Raw genomic sequence first — 27,510 nt, 5'->3', positions numbered from 1 at the left:
AAATGCAGGCTGGCCTGCAGGTAGGCTCGAGGTGGGGCTGCTGCTGAGAGTGATGTCTGGTCTGCAGGTGAGGCTGCTGCTGAGAGTGATGTCTGGTCTGCAGGTGAGGCTGCTGCTGAGAGTGATGTCTGGTCTGCAGGTGAGGCTGCTGCTGAGAGTGATGTCTGGTCTGCAGGTGAGGCTGCTGCTGAGAGTGATGTCTGGTCTGCAGGCGAGGCTGCTGCTGAGAGTGATGTCTGGTCTGCAGGTGCGGCTGCTGCTGAGAGTGATGTCTGGTCTGCAGGTGAGGCTGCTGCTGAGAGTGATGTCTGGTCTGCAGGTGAGGCTGCTGCTGAGAGTGATGTCTGGTCTGCAGGTGAGGCTGCTGCTGAGAGTGATGTCTGGTCTGCAGGTGGGGCTGCTGCTGAAGTGGTGACTGAACTATCAGCTGGTATGCTGCTGACGTGCTGGCTTGGCTTTTACAAGGTTTGTTGTTAAAGTGCTGATCGGTCTGCAGTTAGGCCAGAGATGGCTACAACTGTTTCAAGTGCCGCTGGGGCTGCCATGAAAAGCTACTTCCGAGGCTCTGGCTGGGCTGTAGATGAGGCCACTGTTGAATTGCTGATTGGTCGGCCGGGCGGGAGTCTGTTGAAGTTCTCGCTACGTTTCTTGCAGGTACCTGGTAAAGTGGAGGTGGTGGCTAGGGGTGCGGGCAGGAATGCTATCGCTGCAGAGCTCAGATGGGAAACGCAGCATAGAAGCGGGGTGAGATACGACAACCAGCTATTCTTTTATTAGCTCAGATTGTCTATTCTTGCTTCTTGGAACTAAATGCTTTTTTTTGTCTACCACTGTCAATTGGAACCATTTTTTTTCATGCTACATAATCATTAGGAAAAACACCCCAGAAGCTGTAACCTCCTCTGCTGTTGTTTTTTGTCAGGGAGTAATATACTGCTCTTTTATGTAGGTTCTGTTCTTCATTGCTCTGTCCTTGAGGTAAATTCCTCTCTCTACCCTTCATGTTCTCATGCGTCTGTGCGCACGCTACCTTGTGTGCCGGTCACAGAACGAGGAGCAGGCCTTCAACACCGGGATTACGGGTCAGGTGCTTAATATATTTAAATGCTGTATTCTCTTCCTACATTTGTCGTCGTTACACATGGGAATGGACTTACATTGATATTGTCTTTTCAGCACACTTCCTGTATGAGAGCACTATTGTAGATTACCCTTGTTCTTGTAAAACAAAAACAAAAAAATACAATGGTCTGCTCCTGCAGTGTGCTGCTTATGCTCTCCCTGGAAGCTGCCCAGATATATAAAGAGGGTCTTGGAAAGTGCTACTTAAATACAGCGCTGGTATTCCTGGGATCCGCAGCCAGAGGCTTGCCGGCGAGTGAAGCTCTCTAATGGATGCAGGCTGAAAATAGAAATAGGAGCAGCAGAGGTGGTGGGCACAGATTTACAACCCGAGCGCAGCCTCTAATTTTAAACTTTCCCTCGGAGGGCGCTCATTAGGTCTTGTGATCTCCGCTCGGCTACGGTTCAGAAGCCTGGTGTTTTATTGAGGGGCCACGACTGATGCAGCTAGCTAGATTTGGCGGGCTCTCAGGACTCTGGTGCATTAATACTGGTTTCTGCGATTAACAATAACAAGCATTGGCCGCGTGGCCGTGAAAGTGACACGGCCGCGCGGACCACGAAAGTGATCGCAATCGCGACAAAGCTCACTGAGAACAGCAAAGCGGCCGCAAAAGTGAAAGTGATCACGATCAAGCGTGGTGAGAGATGCGCTTAATGAGCATGACGAGGAAAGCCATATGGCGCCTCTGCTCGTAAGTGCGTGCCCGGGCACGTGCACGCAAGCTGTAGGCCGGCCATGGTAGCATTTTTTGAAGCCCTTACTAAAAGTCTCGCCAGAATAGAGCATGCGCTGGGTCAGGGGAGACCTAAAAAATGAAAGATGTGGAGGTCCTTGCTTCTAATATAATGACGCGAAGTTATGGAACTCCCTCCCTCTACATTTTCGTTCGGTGACTCAACACCTTCCCTTCCGAAAGCTTCTGCTCCAAATTTCGGCACCATAATGCACCTAGTTGTTGTCTGTGTAATACTGCTGGCGCTGGGATGCCTTCGTGTAGCCATGCGCTCCACAAATGTTTGTAATAATAATAATAAAGGGCCTTGGGTGTTCTTCGGCGACACAAGGGTGGTAGGCGGAGTGGCGTCTGGTGTTAAGGGCGGGGAGGGTGCTAGTGTCATAGTGGTGGATAGTCCGAGGACCAGGGTTTGTGACGCTGGATGCAGTTCAGGCGCAGATGGGCTTGCCTTTGGCACGCAAGAGGCGTGGCCACAGTTAAGTAGCTTGAGGGGGAGGGCTGGACAGGTGGAGGGTGAGAAAGCAATGCTGGAGGGGGCGGGCTGTGGGGAACAAGCAGATGAGGGGACAGGGAGAGAAAAAAGGCATGAAAAGTGAAAAAGTGTAGAAAGAGAACAAAAGTGACAGAAAATCAGAACAATTGAAGAAAAGGAAAGAAAAAAGAGATCAGAGGAGAAAAGGCAGACAGCAGAGAGGCAGAGCAGCAGCGGAGCAGAGATGCTCCCTTGAACTCGCGAACCTGCAGGGGTCGGGGGCAGCAGCTACCAGGCAGAGCTGTGAGGGAAGGAGAGCAGTTCACTGACAAGAGATGGAGAGTGCCACAAATCTTCAGGAAGACCTCACCCCAGACACCAAGGACGAGAGATGAACAGTGCCACAAACCTCCGGGCAGACACACCACTCCAGATACCGAGGAGAGATGGACAGCATCACAAACCTCCGAGCAGACACACCACTCCAGATACCGAGGAGAGATGGACAGCATCACAAACCCCTGGGCAGACACACCACTCCAGATACCGAGGAGAGATGGACAGCATCACAAACCTCCGAGCAGACACACCACTCCAGATACAGAGGAGAGATGGACAGTGCCACAAACCTCCGGGCAGACACACCACTCCAGATACCGAGGAGAGATGGACAGCATCACAAACCCCTGGGCAGACACACCACTCCAGATACCGAGGAGAGATGGACAGCATCACAAACCTCCGATCAGACACACCACCCCAGATACGAGGAGAGATGGACAGCATCACAAACCTCCGAGCAGACACACCACTCCAGATACAGAGGAGAGATGAACAGTGCCACAAACCTCCGGGCAGACACACCACTCCAGATACCGAGGAGAGATGGACAGCATCACAAACCCCTGGGCAGACACACCACTCCAGATACCGAGGAGAGATGGACAGCATCACAAACCTCCGATCAGACACACCACCCCAGATACGAGGAGAGATGGACAGCATCACAAACCTCCGAGCAGACACACCACTCCAGATACAGAGGAGAGATGAACAGTGCCACAAACCTCCGGGCAGACACACCACTCCAGATACCGAGGAGAGATGGACAGCATCACAAACCCCTGGGCAGACACACCACTCCAGATACCGAGGAGAGATGGACAGCATCACAAACCTCCGAGCAGACACACCACCCCAGATACGAGGAGAGATGGACAGCATCACAAACCTCCGAGCAGACACACCAGTCCAGATACAGAGGAGAGATGGACAGTGCCACAAACCCCTGGGCAGACACACCACTCCAGATACCGAGGAGAGATGGACAGCATCACAAACCTCCGAGCAGACACACCACCCCAGATACAGAGGAGAGATGGACAGCATCACAAACCTCCAGACAGTTACTTTGTAAAATTGGGAAACACATTATGTAAAGGCTTCTTCATACTTGTGCTCTTCTCCTTGAGGGTTTCTTTTCCTTGTGAGTCACGACAGGCTCGAAGATGCTGCTCTTCCTCCTTCTTCAGGTGTACCAGCACGTCTGGGTTGGCGATGGCGTAACCTGCCACAAAAAGATGTTTTGTTAGAGATCAGCATGCAGGCAGAGAACTTGACCAGCGCATCTTCAAGAAGAGAAATGTAGCGATGAGTGGTACAGATTGAAACAAAATACAGATAACCAAAGGCGGTATTAAAACAGAAAGTGCATAAACGAAACACTCAGAGGGCTGGCCCGATGAGGTGCATGGACATAAAAGTAGAAAATCTAGTTTCATAAACAAACAGCTCTAGTAAGGTGATGCTCACACATAGAAAACTTGAGAGATGAGCTACAAAGAATAGACAGAATGGTGCACGAACAGAATGTGGATTAGAGGGACAATCTGCATTTGTACAAGTAAAGAAAAAAAACAATTGCAAAATATTCCAGTAAGACAAAACTAAAGAGTAGAGGCAAACTCTATTGTTCACCAATCGAATAACAAGCTTGCGTTGCAATGCCTTTCAATCTAGTGCTGTGTTCGCCCACCACTGTCTGACCCCAATGAAGGGCACCCCAAGTCATAAAATTGGTTAAGGGGCACCCCAGCCATGCTCAACCAATGCTAACCTCTCCACGTCTTTACCGCTACACCCCATCTCCAGCACCTCCAATTCTAAATCACCCGCATAAGGACTTCTCTAGGGGGCCCTGAGATAGTCATAGGTTAGTGCGCAATGTCCTGAATAAATGCTGGTTATTGCACCACGAAATAAGGACTGTGGCAGGGCGTTACTCTTTCAAGCACCTGTCAGAGTAGCGAGGCCAAGCAGTCAAGGCTTCTCATAGGGGGGTTAGAAAATCAATGTGACACAATGAATAAAGCTCCATAATTGCAATGTCTGGTTACAGCTAGAATTGTAAGGAATAGAATTTTTAATATATGCAAGTAAAAAGGCGTTCATAATATATAAAATAAAACCATAAGGTGATAGCAGTATCTGGGGCTATAATGTACCCTTAAACATTTCTAGAGTTCTTCCACACAAGCCTTTCTATTTCCTCAAACACTATCATTGATGGTTTCGGTGGTTGTTGTCTACTTTTGAAAGACAGGCCAGTGAACTTAAGATTTACAGAGAGAGGAGACTTGACGAGCCAAGAGTCCTCGTTTAACGCTAGGCTGTATAATTCCACACCGCAGACCACAGACACGGTTTTCCCTCTAAGCTCGTGCACAGCATTCAGGCGGGACAGCCACCCTTAGACTTAGAGCACGTGAATGGGTTTTGTGGCAGTGCTTGCCTTCTTTGCTCGAACACAACATTCAGGGGGAGGTGAGCATGCAGCGTACCTAGAGAGCGCAGAGCTGTGTGGACCTCTTCCACCACATTCCGGTACAGCTCCTTCTGCCACTCCTGCAAGTGTCCCCACTCCTCCTCGGAGAAATAGACTGCAACATCATGGAAGGTCACCGACCCCTGGAGGAGAAAAAGAAATGACGCAAAAGACTGGATTAGGAATGATATCACTGCAGCTGAAACTCTGTTGCAGATCCCTGAAACTGTGCTGTGCAAAGGGACCCTAGGCAGCATTTCTAACCACAAGCATTCGCGCACGCACCACTGCGCACACACCCCCAGCGCCTTGAGACCCTCACGGGTATGCAGTGCGCTTTATAAATGTCTTGATTGATTGATTGACTATCTTGAGAGTAACACAGCACAAGCAATTAAAACATATTGATCAGTTTGAAATTACAAGCATCTATTTCCACACCTCCAAAGAGTATTGCAGGAAGCTGGCTCTCTGTGTGGTCCAACTGTGCAGAGTCCAGGCGACCCTTATGGGTTTTCAGGGGCTTGATTTAACAATCTTAAAGTAATCTTTTTTGTAGTAGTGTGGTCGGGCCGCTTTAGACTTATCAGGGGGAGGTTTGAGCACTTTGTACACACAGTCAATAAATGAGACCCACTCAATGAAGTCATTCAAAACCGAATTTGAAAAAAAGAACTGATTTCTTATATTAAAATTAGAGACCAAGATTATCAGAATCAGGTAATTACTTTTCGAGTTAGCAATTTTACGAAACCAGTAAAAATCCAGCCGTCAGATTTGAGGCATGAGCCTCGAACGCAGCAATGTTATCCTATGGGAGAAACATACACTGCAAACAACTTACAGGATTATTCTTCTCGACTTTAGGTAAGTAAAGTTCAAGGTCCAAGAAAGCACCAACAGTTCAAGTTTACCTGCCCAGAGGTGTCCGGATGAAGAGGTGCTGCACACAGGGGGTGCCTCGAACGCTACACGCTAAAAGTAAATGGGGAAAAGCACCGGTGAGAAAAAGGCAGCAAGTCGGGACTGGGGGACGAGTCCGGCAGAACCCAAAGGGGGCTCTGCTCTTGAGGGTCTCAGGACCACAAAGACACCCTTGGTTTATTTGAGCCTGAACTAGGGAGCTCGGGTGCAGAGATGTTTCATCCGGCAATTTGGTAAATTAAAGGCTCTCAGGGTTCTTCGGATATCTGCAAAAGAGGGAAAAGAAACAAATAAGGGCCACTCTTGGTGTGGAGCCGGCCTCTTTGGAATCCTACATGTAAGGTTTGGCAGCGGTGGTGTCGTTACTGAACCCAAACAAGCCTTGGTGCTTGCAACTGGCTCCGGTACTCCAGGCATTGGTGCAGGGAGGTTCCGGGAAGGCTCAGTGTCTCGAAGACTGGATAGATCGATGGGGAATACCACCTGGACACTCGTTGACCTCTTCCTGGCGAGTTGCTGCGTGAGTGGACCAGGCAGATAAGGTTGATGCCTGTAGGCAAGAGGCTCTTCCACTTCATGGCAGATGTTGGCTGATTGGCAAAGTGCTAGCAGCCCTCCAAGGCAGTTTCAGGACAAGTCGGGTCTTTGCAATTGGCGGGACAACAGCTGGCAGGCAGGGTTTTGTGCCAAGTCCAGTACTGGGCCACAGTTCTCACGTTTTTGGCACTTCTTGGTCCTTCTTCTGTTCTCAGTAGACAAATTAGAGTTCCTGGTGTCAGGGGACCACTTAAATACTGAATTTGGGGGTGTTAAGGGGAGTGAAGGGTATTAGCCAATGGATTACTAACCCCGTGGTCACTACTCCCCCTATATGGCCATAATCCTGTCCCAGAGTTCCTAATTCAACGTAAAACAAGCTAGCAGAGTCCTTCTTTTGTGGGACACATCGGGCAGACCACCTTAGGTGTGTGACTAGCCTGGTGGTGCAACACACCTACTGCATAGCTAATTTCCGCCTGTCCTGGTGCCAAGTGGGCCTCAGAGAGGGGCATCTTCCAGGTCTGGGGGAAACTGGGGTCACATATCACAGGTGACAGGGTTTTGTAGCCCCTGCCCTTGATATAGTAAAGCACACGTCATCCAGCTGGAGAGCGCTGCTCTCACCTGCAGGGGTTCAGAAACGTGTCTGCAGTGGCAGGCTGGAAGATACCAGTCTGCCGGATCACTAGATGGTGGTAGATGTTTCAGGGGGCACCTCTAAGGTGCCCCCTAGCTGCATGTGATCATAAATCTGGCACTGGAAACAGAACAGCTTTAGTAAGACAAAGTGCTTGATACCAAACAGCAAACGTTTCAGTGAAGCCATCATGAAGATAGAAAACTCATAATGACCAGTGTCCAGTAAATATACTTAAGATGGCTTCCTTGTGCACCTGGAATATCTAGTAATTGAAGTACACATCACAAGGGCATATGTGAACCTGGAAATATGTCCTCACAAGGAATATAATGCACCCTGCCATAAGGTTATAAGGCCTGCTGTAGGGGTGACCTACGTGTACTGCACAAAGTGTCTGTGGGTTTGGCACACAGGGTGTGTTTACGTTGTGTTTTCACCATGGTTTGCAGCAGGTCACAAAAAGTGGGGGAAAACAATGAAAACAAGCATTGGCATAGCAAATATAGTTCTCGCCTTTTGGACTTCATAAGTGTTTAGCCATGCAGCACATTATCCTGGGTGCAAAGCCAATAGGTCTTGGTAGCCCAAGACTCTGGGGTTCAGGAAAACTGTACAATAAATGTCTGTAAAGTCCAGTGCTCTTCCAGAGGCAAGATGCACGACCTGCTCTCTACAGGAATTAAAATATTTTAACATCATAAGTGCAGTTTTAAATTGTTCAAATAGTAAAATCTATACACTTTACTGTTTACAGAACAGAGGCTAAGGTCAGTTCAGTATCGGGGGGCAGAGTGCAACTCAGGAAGAGGGAACGGACTGGAAGTTCCACCTTCCATGAAGAGGAAAATAATCAATATGCCAGCATTTGTAAAGCACACAGTTACCTCTAGAGAGGTGTCCCGGCGCAGGGGGGCGTCGGGAAGATTACGCGAGCTATTGCCCAGAGTCACATGGTGCTGTGCTAACCTGCTGCCCTCGATCAAACCGTGAACCCCGTGGTCCGGAGTCGGGCACCCTTGCTGCTGCGCCACACCTTTTCCAAACATGAAGCTCCTATGGTGTACGGTGATGCTACACGTGGTCAAATCAAGCACCGTTTTAAGACCATTTGACAAAGAATTGATTTGATACTAAACGGTTAACAAGCAGCAAAGACTCTTTCGTATGATAACTGGAAGTGACAAGGAATTACACAGCTATGCACCTGCACTTTCCCGTACCATCATCACACACACACACACAAAACGTCTCAGATGCCCAGCATCTGCAGACACCAAGACGTGTCATAATGAAAGGGCACTAAAGATAAATTTCTAGGGCAGTGTTTTTTAACCTGTGGTCCGCGGAAACCAGGGGGGTCTACAACACCTACAAAGGGGGTACACCACTGCTCAGACAAACAATATCAACAGATTAATAAGATGTGTCTGCACGAAGAGGCAACATTTCCAATACTAAAACCTTCTATAAACGTGAAGGAATTTTAAAGTGAAATCTAAATAATAAAAGGACATCCTCAAACCAAATGTCGTATGAACGATGGGCGCCTCCCCTCAGTTTAGAGGAGAGCCAACATTACCATTAAAAATGAAAATGTTCTATGTTTCAGATTTGTTTCCGAATTATATTAAATATGTCCCTTTTATGTATTGGTTTGATGAATGCTTGTTTCCATATTGTTGTGTATTGTTTTGCCGTTCCAAAATTGAAAATCGCTCAGGCCAGGGTCCCCAGATTCCAGTAATGAAGAGGGGGCCCCAGGCACTAGTAATGACAGAGCAGGAGTCTACAGAAATCAAAAGGATAAGAACCCCTGTGGCTGTGAGAGAGAAGGTCGGAGTGTGTGGTCTGAGCAGCAAGGATGCCGCTCCTGGTGGGGCGGAGCTTATTATCCTACTTACCATCCTGGAACTGGACACCCAAATCTACAGCAAGATCCACTCACTTGATGACATCAAATCGCTCAACAACACTCTTCAAAAAACACAAACTAGGCAGCCCAAAACCCATCTGAAACTAAACTCCCTCAAAACGGAATTCCTCTCAATCACCCCTCACCCATCCTCCTGAACAAAACTCACACTATCTTGGATTGGATGAAGCACCGAACAGCCCTTAATGGTCGACCTCTCGTCATGGACTCAGCAAAATCGCTAGGGGTGACACTTGACAGCAACCTACGCATGCAGAAACATATCAGCGCCGCCACAAAAGGAGCCAACGTCCACATGAGGACCCTGAGTAAACTGAACCCCTTTCTGCCCGCCTACAGTAAACAAGCAGTTCAAGCCTTAGTAATCCCTCACGTGGATTATGGGGCGGTAACCTTATGCGGCCTCCCAAGGTCCTCGACAGCCCCACTAAGAGCCACGATCCACTCAGCCGCGAGACTCATCACGGGTTCTAAGAGAAACTCTCACATATCCCCAGACTTGAAAGCCCTCAACTGGTCACTGTTTGAATCCAGAATCCATCTGAAAATCGCTTGCATGACGCACAGGGCCCTCTACCACAACGCCCCACACTACCTAGCGCAGAAACTGGTGCTCTCTGCAGGCATTAGAGCCTCCAGGAGTGCCAAGACTCTTCTTCTAAAACCACAACAATTTGCCAGGCTCCCAGGATTTGGAATGCTTTGCCCAGTGAAACAAGAATGAACCCTTCCTCGGCCGCTTTCAAAAAAGAAGTGAAAGCGATCCTCATGGCTGAATTCACGTGAACTCTATAACTGCTTCGGTCCTGTTTTACGTAAGATGTTTTTTTCGCTCCATAGTCGATCTTTTGTTAGTGTGGTCTCTACGATTATGAACTGTGTATATCTTTTTCACTTAGATCATGTTATGTTATTACTTGCTTGTCACATATGACTTGTAAAGCGCTCTGTTACTCACATGAGTCTTGTTCGCGCAATGTAAAACCTTCAAAATAAATAAATAAATAAGCTTAATCAACCGCTTACCTATAACCTACTTCATTGCTGCCTTTGCACTTCTTTTGGAGTGTAACAATGGCGACAATTTGGAGTTATTTTAAACTACTGAGGAAACCTGATGTAAAGAAACTTGAACCTACGAGGAAAAGAACACCTTGCTAGTCCCCCAGCATCATTTACCACCGGGACAGCTTGCCTAGGGCGCTTGACCTTCCTCAAATCAGGGGATGTGACCATACATTGGACGCTAACCAGTGAGGTTTAAAGATTGACAGCCTTCAGAAATGACATTGAGTGGCTGGAATCTACTGCGGAGCCTGCTGCCATCTGTGATTTGCAGAAGCCGCTGAGGGCATTGCATGCATCGCGTTGTTGGCTGCAGTTCTAGCAGTTATTGGGAGAGAACTGGCATCTTTATTCAACAGCGACCAGACGTGAATAAATGAGTGTGCTGCACCATTCTACGTGTGCAAACCTATTCCAGGCAAATTTGGACAAATCTGGTGCATAAGGACAGCCTAAGTATTATGCGGTGAGAAACTAGCAGCTTTTCCAGTAACCTTACTTGCATGTTTGCCAGCAAAGTGTGCAGCAAAAGCCGGGAGCTCACACCTGTAAGTAGCGAACTGCCAGGACTTTTGATTTTTATTCTTAAGTTTCCTGCAATGAGTCCAGGGCGCGCTTGTGTATCCGTGGGGCGTCTACCCACACACCACTGAGTATCCACACCGAGCCGTGTTCTATGTGGAATTGGCGTCTCACGTTGAATAATGAAAACTGAAGATCATCACGTTGGGTGGGTTCTCTGTGAAATAAAGGCCTTTGAACATTTCAGATCAGCTATTTCGCCGCTAACAAGATACGAGTTACAACAGGAATTCCACCCAACTTGGTACCTCAACTAAAAAAAAATGCAGGAAATGTGGAACCCACTCAAAATAGAAGCTTCAGCAAGAAAAAGAAAGCTAGTCAGCAGGGTTTTAAGAGGGATGAAAAAAACTGGGAGGGGAAAGGTGCGTGTCTGACAGTTACGGGTGTGGCTTAAAAATACATAAGCTAAAAATCTGTGCTTAGCATAGTGTGCCCTGACTGGTATTTGGCTGTATCCGTCAATGCATCCAGATATAGAACAGCAACATTACACCTACAACAATCCAGTACTATTGGCTTTGCCAATGATTGTTAGTTGCATACGATAAATAAGCAACATATGGCTTCATTGTACAGAACATTGAAAATGCTTCAGTTTTGAAATGACTGAAAGAACTACAACGAGTCTCGCTGAAGTGATCTCAAAGGCAGGCAAGGGTGAGGGCAAAAATGGAGAGCCCGACAGGGACCTGTCACAGCACCTGCGTTCTAGAACTGCTGGTGCAGAACACCGGAAAGACCCGGCCCACTTAAAGCCCTGCTAGCCTGGATAAAGTAAAATAGACTAAAAGTTAAAACATGCATGGTGGAAATGCTTCGCTTGTGCGCAAAAGTAAAAGGCTAATCAGTGGCCTCATCGAGCTCAGCAGAAGGGCACCGCGGTCTCCAATCGGACAATCGCCACCAGCAATCCCGCATTTAAGAGGAAATCCCTGCATCAAAGTAAAACACGACCACAAGTTTTAGAAACGTCTGTCTGCATCCACATTCGCTGAGTGTTTATAACACGAAAATATACAGGGCCAAAACAACAACGCACGACCCTCTTACAGCGCACACTGATTATAACACAAAACGCTTCAGCAATCTGGAGATGAACTACGCTCGTCCCACTGCCCACAAAAAACAGCCAGGCACAGAAGCACTCCCTTCTCGGACCGCCTGCTGAACACACAGCAAGGGCTCAATGATTCCACCCACTCACCCAGAGGGTCCCCGTGGGGGTGCTACAGTGGATGGCACAAAGAGCAGTCACCTCAACACGTGTGCCCAGGCAGGACGGCCAACCCTACACGTGTGCACAGGCAGGACGGCCAACCCTACACGTGTGCACAGGCAGGACGGCCAACCCTACACGTGTGCATAGGCAGGACGTCCAACCCTACACGTGTGCACAGGCAGGACGGCCAACCCTACACGTGTGCCCAGGCAGGACGGCCAACCCTACACGTGTGCATAGGCAGGACGGCCAACCCTACACGTGTGCACAGGCAGGACGGCCAATCCTACACGTGTGCACAGGCAGGACGGCCAACCCTACACGTGTGCATAGGCAAGACGTCCAACCCTACACGTGTGCATAGGCAGGACGTCCAACCCTACACGTGTGCCCAGGCAGGACGGCCAACCCTACACGTGTGCCCAGGCAGGACGGCCAACCCTACACGTGTGCATAGGCAGGACGGCCAACCCTACACATATGCACAGGCAGGACGGCCAATCCTACACGTGTGCACAGGCAGGACGGCCAACCCTACATGTGTGTATAGGCAGGACGGCCAACCCTACACATGTGCATAGGCAGGACGGCCAACCCGACACGTGTGCACAGGCAGGACGGCCAACCCTACATGTGTGCACAGGCCGGACAGCCAACCCTACACGTGTGCACAGGCAGGACGGCCAACCCTACACGTGTGCATAGGCAGGACGGCCAACCCTACACGTGTGCACAGGCAGGACGGCCAACCCTACACGTGTGCACAGGCAGGACGGCCAACCCTACACGTGTGCACAGGCCGGACGGCCAACCCTACACGTGTGAACAGGCAGGACAGCCAACCCTACATGTGTGCACAGGCCGGACAGCCAACCCTACACGTGTGAACAGGCAGGACGGCCAACCCTACATGTGTGTATAGGCAGGACGGCCAACCCTACACATGTGCATAGGCAGGACGGCCAACCCGACACGTGTGCACAGGCAGGACGGCCAACCCTACATGTGTGCACAGGCCGGACAGCCAACCCTACACGTGTGCACAGGCAGGACGGCCAACCCTACACGTGTGCATAGGCAGGACGGCCAACCCTACACGTGTGCACAGGCAGGACGGCCAACCCTACACGTGTGCACAGGCAGGACGGCCAACCCTACATGTGTGCACAGGCCGGACAGCCAACCCTACACGTGTGAACAGGCAGGACAGCCAACCCTACATGTGTGCATAGGCAGGACGGCCAACCCTACACGTGTGCACAGGCTGGACAGCCAACCCTACACATATGAACAGGCAGGACAGCCAACACTACACATGTACCCAGGCAGTCAGCAATACCGCGAAACACCGGGCCTAGTTCTAGACAGTACAAAAAAAAAAGCTGTTTAAAAGTGGGTAGATAAGGCTCTGTGTTATATGAGGGAATGCTTTCTCAAGGTATGCCCCGATAGTGGAAAATACAGGGTCAGGGCATGACCAATCCACCCTCACCACAGCCCCTGGTCGCCAGTTTCAGAAGAGTCTTGTGAGAGGGTAACACCGACATACGCACCGCCAAATAGACATTCCTCACCAAATATCTGAAGCACGCTCTCAACACCGTCGACAATTGCCACATAACGTCGATTGTTGCAGGTAGCCCCTTCAAACGCATTGAACATTGTTATGTATTGCGGTATTCCAACCGCTTCCCCTTAACATCACTACACATAAAACTGCACTAAACCACCGATACCCCTCATAGGTGTATTTTTGCTAAAAAAAACATTTTAAACACTATAGAGAGAGAAAAAAATCTTATTTAATTCCGCACGCACCCATCGAGTCTCCTTGTTCTGTTCACCCATCTTTCAAGTAACATCCGCGAGCCGAAGAAAGACAATGCCAGTGCGTGCACAATGACATGGCACGTTCAGACCGCTCGCAATGTTTCATCGATGGAGGAAAACTCGTCCCCTTCTCTTGTAAAGCGCCTCCATTTTTCAGCGCAGCAACCGTCTTTGTTCTAACACGATGACCTTCCAGAAGGGTTGAGCAGAATACAAAGAAGCAGTGGAGCTGGAGGTGCAGGAAGGATGACAGCAACAAAAGGGGAAAGAGGGTGCCGGAGGGAAGATGTAATAAAGTATGTGCGGCAAGAAATGAAACCAAAATAATCCCACAAAATAACAGGTAAACAACCAAAGCATAAAGGCACAATACTCGGTCCCTGGGAGGAAACAAAAGCCAAAAACGTGGGACAAAGAGGAAGGACTGCCCACTAGCAAGCGAGGACCTATCAATACTAAACCAAGCAAATGAAAATCAGTGGGCGGGCTTTAAGCCCACAAACAAGTACATACCCAAGTATATACAAATGGTCTCGAAAGCTTGACTTAACAAGTATTTGCAATGCAATAGGTCTCGCATTAATTAAGTTAGAGCTATTGGCATTGCTAAATATTGCAACACCAATTGCAACAAACGTCTATAAGTTGTAGGCTAAAACAATGTGTTCATTTTTGTAGCAATGGTGGCATGCTGCGCTTTAGATGAATATGTTTAAAAGTAAAGTGCGCCATACTGCGATTGCAACAATAGTTAATTGTGGATGCGTTAACAATTGATGTGTGCACTGAGGGCTGGCGGTGTGTGTGCCTGGTGGAAGCGTCTCAAAATAAAGGAACACAAACATCCGAGCTTGTGGAAAGAGAAAGCACGTCGTAAGTCAAACGGGCAGCAGCAAAGCATTGAAACCTCTTCAATTCAGATGGGTTGGTTCAGCGTTTTGCCATAAAACAGCTGGGATTTTAGTTTCAGTGCATGCACGTTTTAGAGAAGTGAACGTGGAGGCTTGCCCGGTGACGAAACAGCTGTGGCATCAGCAGCTGCCTTTCGACCAGGTTTGTTTGCGCTATACAGAACTGCTGCAATAGCAATACAACGCAAGCAGTGTGGCAGACACGGGCGGGGTTAGTTTATGAAAGACCCAGCTATGCGACGGACGATGTAAATAGGCACGTTCATCGTGAGTGGAGGGGGAGGGGGGGTGGGGGGGAAGGGAGCCTCGCTGTCCTTTTGGCTCTGCTGAAGCTACTCTGTGCCTGGGGCGGTGACCGTTCCGGGTTAGCTTGGGTTCTGGTCAGGAGGCCCAGCGATGCGATAAAGGGGACAGCCTTCTGTACGCAACTCTTCAAAGATGTGCTCGATTTGATTAAGACTCCACCAGAGCAAGGAGAGACGTAGAAGAGAGAGATAGTGAGGCTGGGAGTCGATTTGTTGGGAGGCAGAGTCCAGAACACAACGCATGCCTTAAAAAAAGAAGCACGTGTGAAAATAAAGGCTAAACCCCAATAAACAGAACTGTATAGATCTTTCGTCTGTATGATCACTTGATCGGTTTGGCATTAGTCACAATAACTTAACTCTACAATGCACGGTGCCAGGCATGCTACTGATTCGCAGTCTTTTTGGAGTAAGGCTAGGGCTGCAGATCCCATGTGAGTTCAGCAATGTGTTAATTTACCTGCTGACATACTGGTTTATACCTACTGGAATGTTTACTGCTGTGTAGGGAACCTCTATTTTCTTTCCTGGCAGGGTTATTGCGATATGCTGTGGTGATTAAAGAATCACACCCTTTACTCCTGCAGGCAAACGAGTATTAAGAGATGCTGCATGGATGATGAGATTGTCATGTTTACCTTATGGGGTGTTCCCTCTGATTGAGGTCATGGTTTACCTTCTAATGACCTATTTACTCCTGATTAGGAAATGTTTGGGCTGTACCTAAGGAGAGGTTGCCTGATTCTCCCTAAAGTGTTTAGGCCTGCAAAGGAAGTTGTTGACTCCAGGTCTACAGTCATCTAAGGTACTGCTTACTGCGGGCTAAGGAAATGCTCGACATTTAATGAGATGCTAATTCATCCAAGAAATGTTCATCTTTAGCTACTGAAATGCTAATTATCTACTGAGATGTTATTGTAACAGGTTTAAGTGATTATTGAACTGCTCCCTTTTCTCCCCTCCTATAAAAAGCTTTAATGACCAAACAATACTGTGATTTTCCACTCCTGAATCTTAATCTTACATAAAAGTTATTTGATTTGTAATCAAACACACTGGAGTGGCGTCAGTCATTGCGTGCCTTTTATTGTCTCAGGGAGTGTGTGCTGTGTAGTCACTTAACACATAAGCTTTCGGGTGCCTACCTGCTCGTGCCAGGCTACCCCCGGGGAACTGGCGACCCCAGTTCCTACACTCTGCATCTGAATGAACAGTATTTATAAAGTGCTACAAATACCCATTGGCACCTCACTGCTAAGAAAAGATTCAATGAGCCAAAATGAGGAGGACGAGAATCTGGAGGGGACTAAAGAAGACTGAAGCACCATGATTTTAAAATGTTTCCTGAACTTCTCATGATTCTGTAAAGGGAGCAGGTAAGCTGGGTGGGGGGTTGCCCTCACTCTGCAGGCCTTTGGGAAGACCATTTAACTGATGTCCCCCAAATAGTTGTATTTGTCTCTTCACTATTACCTCATAGAAAATGTTTGCATGTCCAGAGGGTGTTTACTCTGCAGCGTTCTTTTATCTTTTCTGCCCCGCTGAAGAGGGGTTTCGCCTCTTCATGACTGCCCCTTTCGCATTCAAGACAGAACTTTTGCTGCAGCAAAGAACCTTCCTACTTTTGTCATTTCATCTCGGTCATTGGCTGTCCTCTGTCTAGTATCGTTGCTCGCTTTAGTCTATAACAGTGTTGTCAGGTTTGTCACTTAGCTATCTTCAATTCATGCTGGATGTGCCATACCATTCCAGTTTGTCGTCAATTTTTGAAAAAAACATCCATCCGTGTCCTCCTGTGATCCACTTGTACAATCTTGTCACTTATGAATGGTCAATAAACCAGACGCCTCCTTGCCGCCCATATAGCTTGTCAAACTAAAGACTGCATTTGTGTGGGTGTCATTGTGACTCGCCCCTTGCCATTCCGCACATATGTCTTGTACGCATAGGTTCCCGCCTGCCCACTTCAAGGCTTCCTTCCGTGCACATACCGTGCTGTGTTGCTCTTGTGGCTGCACCCATGCTGAAGGAATGGCTCCCGACTGGGCGGATGTGGACCCTGGCCTGAGCAGAACTTTGCACAGGACTCCTTGAAAAATGAATTACTTATAAATGTGCCATCCTCGTGCGGGAGAATGGGTTTCCTTTTAGTGGCCTTAAGCCCTGTATGCCTCCAAGAGGCAGCACTGTGTGCTCAAGCAGTAAGAATGGCTTCAATTGCCGTTTGGCTCCCTGATTTCCAGGTTTTTGCAGACCGTGCACAGGGTTCGATGCATCCTGTAAGCAGCACCGCCCCGGAGAGGCGGCGCAGGAGTTAAACGTCCCACCAGGGGCTTTCAAGGAGCCTCGATAGGGCGTGTATTCTGCAGTGTGGCAGCAGGGGCATGGAGCCGACCTCACATGCACTCACTCCCTCCGCCTCTCTTCCGGCTTTGCTGCAGGATGGAGTTGGAGTCCTCCGCTGTGAGTATTCACTCCCACCCCATTTCCAATTGTTGCTTTAATGGCGAACGAAGCTTGAGACTCTGAGGTGTGTGCTCTGCTGTTAGAAGGTAATGAATTGGAGTGGGCAATGCTAGTTAGAAGTTTGTTTGATAAACACGGTGGGGTGGGGCAGGGAGGGTGGCAAAGAGCGCGGCGGCTGGCAGAGGGCGCGCCATGGTGCACTGCCCTGGCTGGACACCGTGTACAGGTGCGCCAGACCTCACATGACCCTGCCCGGATTGACGGCAGCCAGGCCAGCTCCCGGGGTGGTGCCGCCTGGGCTCTCCAGAAGACTGGATATACAGTGGCAATAACGCAGCCGCTGAGGAAATGTATGCGAAAGCATTCCTGGTTTCACGAACCTCCAGGGGACAGGTCGAGAGATTTATTTATTTATTTTATGCGTTTTTATATAGCGCAGACTTTACCCGCTGAGGGCCCTGGCTGAAGGAAACACGACGGAGCGTGCCGCGCTTGCAGCGCACATGCAAAAAAAGAAAGTGAAAATAACCTTGAGCCGAACTAACGTGCCGTGCCACGCCGCCAACCAGCTGTACACACTTTAGAAGCAAGCGCGCGTCCACAGACCCCTATCGCCAAAAGCCCTGCGCGTGCCCCGGTCTGTACCACTTGAGAGGAAAGTCGCTGACAATAAGTCTCGCTGGCGACATCGCTTCGCGCTGCGTGGCCAGGTGCGAGAAATAAAAAGGGGCACTTTCCTAAAAGAATGAACCAAATTTAACAATGTGAAAACCAGAAATGAGCTGCTAACCTTTCGCCTTTTCAGAATCTTCGGGAGCACTGATGAACCTCCATCTACCTCACACAGCTATAGTTAATTGTTCTGCCGGAATTGGTGAACCATTTTACAAACCTGTCCTTCCTCCAGTGTGCTTTCATAAACTAAGTTTAGATTGAAACAAACTAATACTTCACTTTTTCTGGCCCACTGGGCGTCATCCATCACACACAACCATATTTTCCTATTCAGGACAGAAGCGGGGTTTGATATCCACCTAACAAAGGTAGGAACTAGGCCACCGGCTCCTGGCACAACATAGTGGTACATGTGTGAATGTGGACATAAAGGCTGTTCAAATCTGAGGACCCGGATTAAAGGCAAGTGGGAAGATTGTGATTCACTGAGGATAAGTACATCTAACCTCACCACTAAATGCTCAAGATGGCAAGAAGTTCCCCATAGTAATTAGTTACTTCATATCTTATGTTTAGAAACTAGAGAAAAAGGTCCTTTTCTAATGGCAACTAATTTCACTTATCTTGAAGTAAAGTCTTGACCAATGTGCTCCCTGCTTACACTGTCAATCATAGTTTCTGCATAGACTGCACCACAACAGACTAAATACCTGAAGTAGGTAAATACTACATAAAGATGGGGGACGCGGCTTGGCGCGCGGCAAGATGGCAGCGCTGTAGTGCTGCTCTGCCGGCCACCGTGTGAAATCCTACATAATCCTGCCTTACCTGGGCCAGCTGCCTGATGTTCTGGATGGGAGAGGGTTGCTGATATCCTGACCCGACAGCCACAGTGCCGGATTGTATTGCCTGGAGACAACGCGCTGCAGAAGTGGCGGCTGGGCGTGGAGGTGCCGAGCCGGCCAAGCTACGATACGGCAGGGGCGTGCAAGGGGAGCGGAGGATCGTGCTCCTCAGGTGCCTCTGACTGCTGTGGTGGACCAGACTCCTGGTGCGGTGCCGGGGAGAAGACCCGCGCCTGAAGGGACAAGCCGCTTGCAGATAAGTGGAAGACGGCGGGGAGCGGGTCTCGATTTTGGCTGCGCGGGGAAGAGCCTGCAGGCGCTGGGCCGCAGAATCATGTGAGCGGCCGGCGCCGGTGATTGATCCGGGCAGCGGGAGGTCCGCGAGAACTGGGCCTCGGCTGCTGTGCTTGCTTGGGGGGCCACAGCTGCACAAATTGATTATCCCTTACCGCATACCCCCCCCCCCCGAGGCTGCGTGTGGAAGGAGATCACTGCGGGGGGGTGCCAATACCAGACTGCTAGACTGCCGCGAGTGCGGTATGTGCTGCTTGTGACAGAGGCCTGAATCCCCCGGGGCTGATTGCGTGCTGGCAGCGCTGCTTGAGGTTGAGGAGGATCTGAGGTGCAGGAGCTGCGGTGGAAGAGCGGCGTCCAGACGCTGGAGGCGAGGTGCTTGTGGTGCTGGTCCCTCAGAAAACTTTGCTGGCCTGGCAGCTTTCATATCGTGCTGATTTGATAAGAGGGGGCCTCCGGACGGACGAGACTGCGGGGGCAGTCACTGTGGGCGATCATCTGGGAGCCTGCCGCCCGGTGTGAGCCTCTCTGAATCTGGTCTGGCGAGAAGTGGTAGGTGTTGGGGGATCCCGGCGACGGTTGGCAGAAGAGGGCTTGGGGCCTGCGGAGTGTGCTTGAGGACTATCTGCCTATATCGTGTAGACACGTGTGGGGCAGCTTGGACTACTTCGTGGGATGAGGCTGTTGCTGGGCTACTCAGTACTGCTGATCGTCAGTGTGCGTGTGCAGGATGGGCAAGCCGGATAAATCTCAGCCGAGGCTCACGTTTGAGCTCCGCAAGGGCGGTAGGCCGGCCCAAAATGTGGTCTCTGACTCTGAATTGGACGCCACCTCGCAGGGCCCCTCAAATTTGGAGAAATCGCTGGCTGCTATACAGTCTAGCCTGCAGGAGATAGACGGAAAGATTGAAGCTCTCAATGGTCGTATGTACCAGTTCTCTGCAAAGCTGGACAAACAGGTGACGCGTATAGGGGAGGCGGAACAGAGGATAACTGATGCAGAGGATGGGCTCCAACAAGTAGCAGAAAAAACATCAGACATTACGAGGCTCCTCGTGGTCATTCAAGAAAAGAACGAGGACATCGAGGCGAGATCGAGACGCAACAATATCTGCGTGTTAGGCCTGCCGGAGGCGACAAATGTGGGACGCTTGGAGGATTACATCGAGAATATGCTCCGTGAAGTCTGTGGTGCGGACGAGCTATCCCCCATGTTCGCGGTCGAGCGAGCTCACCGGTCCCTGGCGGCTCGCCCACCTCCTGGTACTCCGCCGCGACCTATAATTGTTCATCTATTAAATTACAGGGACAGAGACACTGTCCTACGTATCACCAGACAGAAGGGCAAGATCACATATCAAAATATTTCCCTCTCATTCTATCCGGATTTCACCGCGCAGGTGCAGGCGGCGCGGAAAGAATTCCAAAATGTGAAGCTGTTGCTCCAGCAGGAGAAGATCCCTTATGCCATGCTTTATCCAGCGAGGTTGCGCATCGGGGAATTTGAGGGGGGCAAAATCTTTGCAACACCAAAGCAGGCAATGGCGTACGCTAAATCTTTGCAGAGATGACGCAAATCTCCTGGCACCACATCAGATGCCCGTTGTCTCCTTTTCTTTTTGCCATTGTTTTGGAGCCCCTAGCATGCAAAATCCGCCAAATTCATAGGGCAGCTGCTCTGAATTTTAATAGTAGACCGGTGGGTATATCTGCTTATGCGGATGACATGGTCCTATATGTCAGAGAGCCGCAGATCTACTGGTCACGGGTCATCCGGGAATACATCAGATTTGGTCTATTTTCCAGGCTGCACATCAACTGGAATAAGTCTGTAATCGTTCCTCTTACACCCGCCACCGTTCACCACAGGTGGAATATCTTTTAGTGTGGACGGAGGACCCAGTAAAGTATCTGGGCATTTGGATCCATCGGGATCCTGTGACTGTGGTACGGGAAAATTACGGGAGGGCCTATTCAGATCTGGTACAGCAAGTTGATGGTTGGGTGGGCTTGCCCCTGTCGCTAGCAGATCGCATTGCGGTGATCAAAATGGTGATTCTACCTAGGTTTTTGTATTTATTTAGTAATATCCCATTCGTTTGAACAAACAATTTTTCAAAACTGTGCAGACCCAACTGCTTCGTCTGGTGTGGAGGGCGAAACCTCTGAGAATTAGCTGGGCCACGCTGACATTGCCTTTCAACAAGGGGGGGGTTTGGTGCTCCGGATTTCTTCGTGTACTACTTATGTGGGCAGGATCACTGGGCATATTTTTGGTTTCGTCCACATGGCTTTATTCCCCATGTGGCGGTTGAGGAGGGAGACGCAGGCGATGTGCCCTTACGAAGCATCATCACACATGTTCACAGGCTAACGCCTAGGTCAGAGATCAACACCATTGATGTCACGGTCCCGGCATGACAAGAAATTGGTAGGCGGACGGCTAGACTGCCCTTGTACACTCCAGATATGTCTATTTAGGGACATGGTACTATTTCGGTGGTGAGTGAGCGTGGCTCGATCCGCTCGCTCAGGGAGGCAGGCATCTCTGTTATGGGCGACCTATATAGAGAGGGGACATATCTTACTGGGGATCATCGGAGCTATATTTTTACCATACACCACTGTTTACGTATACTTGTTATAGGCTGCGCAGAGCTGTCAGAGATCACTATACTTGTTTCCCAGAGGAGCCAGCAGTGTCTATGGCTCTGCAAATGGTTATAACAGCTGCCTCCAAGAAACACCTGCTCACCAGGCTGTGCAGGAAGAGACGGTGCTTCCAGAAGATAAAAGCCTGGGGCGGTGGAATAAGATTATGGACCCACAGATTACAGCGGGTATGTGGGAGCAGATTTGTGTGGTAACAGGGAGACTGTCGTCTAATAGCAACCTACGTATTATTCACCTGAAGTTCTTGCACCAGATCTATCACACCCCCAAGAAACCTCATAGAATGGGGCTTAGAGAAACGGATTGCTGTGTAGGCGGTGTGGGCAGGAAGGGGCGGACTTTCTGCATCTAGCTGGGCAATGTCGGAGGGTGAACTTGTATTGGGTAGAGGTGGTGGACCTGCTCTACACCATGACTGGCCATTTGCTAGAGTGCACGCCTCTGGAATGCTTGTTGTGATACGTGCCTGAGGTAAAAGGTGTACTGGGTCGCTTTGTGAGAGTGGCGCTACTGCTGGCTAAAAGACGAGTGCTATTCACGTGGGATGGGCATCAGAGCCCAAGATCTGCCAAATGGATTACAGACAAGGTGTACTGCCAAGAACAATTAGAACTATATATGGAGGAGCTGCCGAAAACATCTAGACCTAAAGATATTTGGGCCCCACTGCTGGAATACTTGGTGGCACGTAGTGGGCAACCTGAGTGACATTGCGGGTACTGAGGGACTTGTTGGCCCATGTAATGTCATGAAATGGAATTGTTACCTTTTTTCCTTTTCAGGGTGGTGATTCCAGCCACGTGCGATCCTACTGAACTGCTGTACTTACCTGTCCAGATACCAGCACCAAAAAGTATATGCTATAGACTGCAGAAAGGGGGTTTGGGCCGGGGGGGGAGGGGTTGGGTGTTCTGATGGAAGCTTTTGCATTGTAAAATGTACTTGTGATATGTACATGATATGCCAGTTTGAAACTAATCCAAAAAAAAATTTAAAAAAAATACTACAAAAAGATGGGATGTAACAGTTACTACTTAAGGCAGTGGTTCCCAAACTTTTCACTCCACAGGACCCCCATTGAGTCACTACTGGAATCCGGGGACCCCCCAAGCAATTTCTATGATTTAAATGTCAAACATTAAAACTGTAGTTTGGAAAACTAAACACATAAGTCTGCACATCAAACAAAGACTAGACTTGAGAATTCTTAAAGATTTTAGTATTTTTATATTAAAAATATTTGCAAAAATCGTAAAATCTTAATGGGAATTTTGGTGCTACATCTCCATTCTGGATCAGGGAGGAAAAGCTGCATTGATTATGTTGGATCTATCTGCAGCCTTTGATTCGTCCATCATTCTTTGCGGATGGACTTATTGCACAAGATTGGAGTCCAGGGCACTGCCTGGAAACTCTTCAATTCCTTCTTATTCAACAGAACCCCAACTGTTGCCCTGGGCGAATCCATTCTCATTACCCTGTGGTGTGCTGCAAGGGTCTTCACTTAGTCAGAAAGTTGTTAATATTTATGTGTCCTCATTGGCGCCACTAATTGAATCTTTTGGTTCAATCCTACGCTGACGACACCCAAATAGTGGTGATTATACGGCCTGAGGAGATGCCGGGAACTGCGTCCCGGCTCCAGAATTGTATGAACGCCGTAGGGTTCTGGATGGCACAAAATTGCCTAAAACTCAACTCCGGTAAAACGGAGGTTGTAATATTTGGCAATAACCCCAATTTCTGTACCTCTGACTGTTGGCCGGACACTTCAGGGCCCCTTCCCACTCCAAGTAGGAAAGTGAAAAACTTGGGAGTGTGGATTGAGAACGACCTTAGCTTTAGGGACCAGGTCAACACAGTGGCATCACAGATTTTCTATATCTTGAGATCCTGCAGGAAAATAATGCCTTTGCTCCCCAAAGACTCCCAAAAATCAGCCATCACAGCGCTAACAATGTCCAGATTAGACGGTTGAAGATTGCAGGGATATGTTAGCATGAGCTGAAAGCCATTTTGTGCTTGGCAGCCATTTTAGTTAGCCATGTACTCGCAATGTGCTGTTTCCCTCTTCCAGAGCCTTGCACCTGCTCAGAAGGGCCTAGCTAGTAGAATGTATTTTATTTATTTATTTAAAACATTTGTATAGCGCGGCTGTCACCTTACAAGTATCCTAGCGCTGAGATATCTCCTAAGATGGGATGCACTGAGAGGCAGCAAAAGAGTGGCCAGAAGTTTAACATTTAGGAAACAGCCAAGTTTTGACCCGTTTCCTAAAAGGGAGAAGTTCCTTTGTTTGGCGGATGTCCAGGGGCAAGCTATTCCAAAGTTTGGCAGCCGCAACTTTGAAAGATCTGCCTCCGGTCCTGACCTTCTTAAATCTCTGTACTTTTACAAGGCAGGCCGTTGTGGATCGAAGGGCTCTGGTTGGAATGTACCCTTCAAACACGGTTTGCCGAGAGCTGGGCCCAACTCCCTGCAGGGCTTTAAAAACAAGACAGAAGGATTTAAAGGCCACTCGCTGTTTCAATGGGAGCCAGTGAAGCTCGGCCATTGCCGCAGTGGCCGAAGATCTCCTAGGCCAACCAAGGGCCAGTTTGGCAGCGGCAGATTGAACTCTTTGGAGTCTGTCAAACAGCATGGATGGAGCCTCGCGTAGCAGCGCATTGCAATAGTCAAGCCGACTAAGAATGGTACACCTGACTATTAAAGCCCGGGCCTGTAAGGGAAGAAGTGGCAAGATCTTACAAAGGGAGCAAATGAGGGCCGAGCAGGTGGACACTGTTTTCGCAACCTGGGCTTCCATGCTGAGTTTGTTATCCATCATAACACCCAGATTGCGAACAGTGGTGACCGGCTGTGGCTTTTCCGGGGATTCAGGGGGCCAAAACTCCACCGGGAACGGGCGGGGGATCCGACTTCCGGCACAGAACAGAACCTCGGTTTTGGAGGAGTTGAACTGTAGAGAATTATTGTGTAGTCAGCCAGCCGTGTCTCGTAGACAGTCATGAAAAGATTCCAAGGGGATCGATTCCACACCCTCCCAAGAGAGGATGAGTTGAGTGTCGTCAGCGTAGTTGATTGCCTTTAGCCTGTGGGATTTTATCAACGTAATCAGTGGTTTAAGGTAAACGTTAAATAAAATCGGGCTGATGGGTGAGCCTTGAGGCACCCCGTAGAACACCGGGGAGAAGGACGATTGAAACGGGGGAAGGGACACAGCCTATCCCGCAGGAAGGAGCGAAACCAGTGCAGGGCAATGCCGCCCACCCCGGCCTCCCTTAGTCTCTCCAATAGAATCCCGTGATTAACCGTATCTAATGCGGCAGACAGGTCCAGCAGGATCAGAGCTACTGCCTGGCCCCTGTCTGCACGCATTCGGAGGTCCTCCATGGCGGTGAGTAGGGCTGTTTCAGTGCAATGGGCTGGACGGAAACCGAATTGTATTTCGTCCAGGAAATGATTCTGCTCCAGATGTTTGAAGAGACACGAGCTCACCCACCGCTCGGCAATTTTTATAGAATGCACCTGCTCTTGTGTTATAACTGTCCGGCTATTCTTGCTGATATAAGGAGAATGACTCTCCTCCCACTTTGTTGAGCAAGCAAATCTTGCATGCCCATTTTAGTCATTTTGCATGTTTACGTGAGCCAGGACCTCCCCTTGGTTTTATGCGGACTATGTAAACCTATGCTTATATAAGGCTCCTGTTCTCTGTATCCTTAGAAAGCCTCCTACAGTTCCTGAGGGTACTGTGTGACGTAGTCTCCCTCATCTGAGGTAAATATATGTCTTTTATATTACAGCTTCTGTGCCAATCTCTTCGTTGTTGGAGGTGTATCAGTGAGACCCCTGAGACGGTTTCTATTTTCTACAGGACTACTGTAACAACTTATATCTTAACATCCAGGAAGGACTACTGAACACATTGCAGATCCTGCAGAATGCAGCAGCCAGACTTTTCACCGGCATACCTAAATATGCCTCCATCACCGTTGAGCAAAAAAACATTCCACTGACTGTCGGTCAGAAAACGCACCAGATTTAAGGCCTTATGTTTGGTCTTCAAAGCCCTTCATGGAACTGGACTAGACTACCTTCAACAGAGAATAGGCTGGTATGCACCAAAAAGATCGCGGAGGTCATCGGATGCAAAAATGGTGATGGTGCAGCACGTGAATAAAGCCAGTTGGGGGTGGGGGGGGGGGGCAGTAGTTTTGCAGCCAATGCTGCCAAGGCATGGAACCACCTCCCGATACATCTCAGAACTATGACCAATCTAATGGCCTTCAGGAAAGCATTAAAAACATGGCTTTTTTTTTTTTTAAATAATATCGGTGCTGCTTCTTCCACTCTGATAGTTTCCAACAGGACTTCATATAGTGCCAGGACACCTTCGGCTAGCAATAGAGCTCTATAAATGTCAATAACAATAACATCTTGCGACTAACTTAACCCGTTTACCGCTGCAGCAATTTCGCCGCTGTGCGGGCATTCCATTACGCGGGTGGTGCCACGTCAGCCAACAGACGTGCGCAGCACTACCGAGGTAGTGCTCGCGACAGCCGCTGGCCGACGACCACACGCAAGGGGTTAATATTGTTTGATTTTATTTCGCTGCACGAGGCTCCTGCCAATGGCTGGACTGGAAACCTAAAGCTGCTCTGACAAATGTTGTCACACCAGTCCCCGTACAGTGCAGACCATATGCAGCGAGTGAGCCTGACCACTACAAAGGGGGCTTTGGGGTGCTCTCCTCAAAGAAGATGGGGGGGGGGAAAGGTGCATTTTACAACACATTTGTCATTATGTATTTGTATTAGCTTTTAAAGTGTAGTAAATAATGACCGGACAATGCACCAGGATATGACCATCTTTGGAAATCTTCAATGATAGACAGTCTTCAATGATTCCCTCACTACTACCCTCCAACAGCGCCTCTCATCTCTCCATAGCCCCACTGTCACATGTATCTAATTTATTTTATAGCACCTCTCATACCACTGTAGGGTGTTAGAGCATTTTACATCACACACACATACAGAGACAATGAATCATACATGTGAAAATCAGTGACTAGAAAATGTTACATAAGGCAAAGGGGACTACAAGGTTTAGGATTCATGTCATCCATACTGGTGGCATTTTTGAAGAGTGCTTGGACTGAAGAAGCACAAACTTCAGATTCAGAACATGACACAGGGGTTAGAATGGACTTTAATAATAAGGATTTATTTCTGTCCAAATAAACCTTTTTAGCAGCAGCGGGATAATGGAAGACCGGGGAAAAGCTTAACTTACTATCTTGTACCATGTAGTTTGCATGCAGCTCTTTGATGGCAGTTCATAGCTCACTATGCTAGATTACGATTGGAACTTGTGCACTGTACAATAACAAAAGAATCTCTATGGCAAAAGCAGGAACCCACTGAGCTAAGCACAAAACAA

The 27,510-nt window shown here is 48.9% G+C and overlaps 1 protein-coding gene across 1 annotated transcript in view; it reads right to left on the bottom strand.

Moving 5' to 3' along the window:
- LOC144764109 (uncharacterized) overlaps window positions 1-27,510 on the bottom strand; it is a 162,577-nt gene that overhangs the window by 111,935 nt on the left and 23,132 nt on the right. The window contains exons 3-4 of the mRNA XM_078650277.1: window positions 5,175-5,301; window positions 3,788-3,901 (exon numbers count right to left, since the gene is read on the bottom strand). Coding sequence (XP_078506403.1) covers window positions 3,788-3,901; window positions 5,175-5,301 — 241 coding nt within the window. The remainder of the gene's footprint in view (window positions 1-3,787; window positions 3,902-5,174; window positions 5,302-27,510) is intronic.

Source organism: Lissotriton helveticus, chromosome 6 (genome assembly GCF_964261635.1).
Source record: "Lissotriton helveticus chromosome 6, aLisHel1.1, whole genome shotgun sequence".
Taxonomy (NCBI): domain Eukaryota; kingdom Metazoa; phylum Chordata; class Amphibia; order Caudata; family Salamandridae; genus Lissotriton; species Lissotriton helveticus.
Note: the sequence above shows the minus strand (reverse complement) of the source record. Positions and strands in the feature narration are given on the sequence as shown.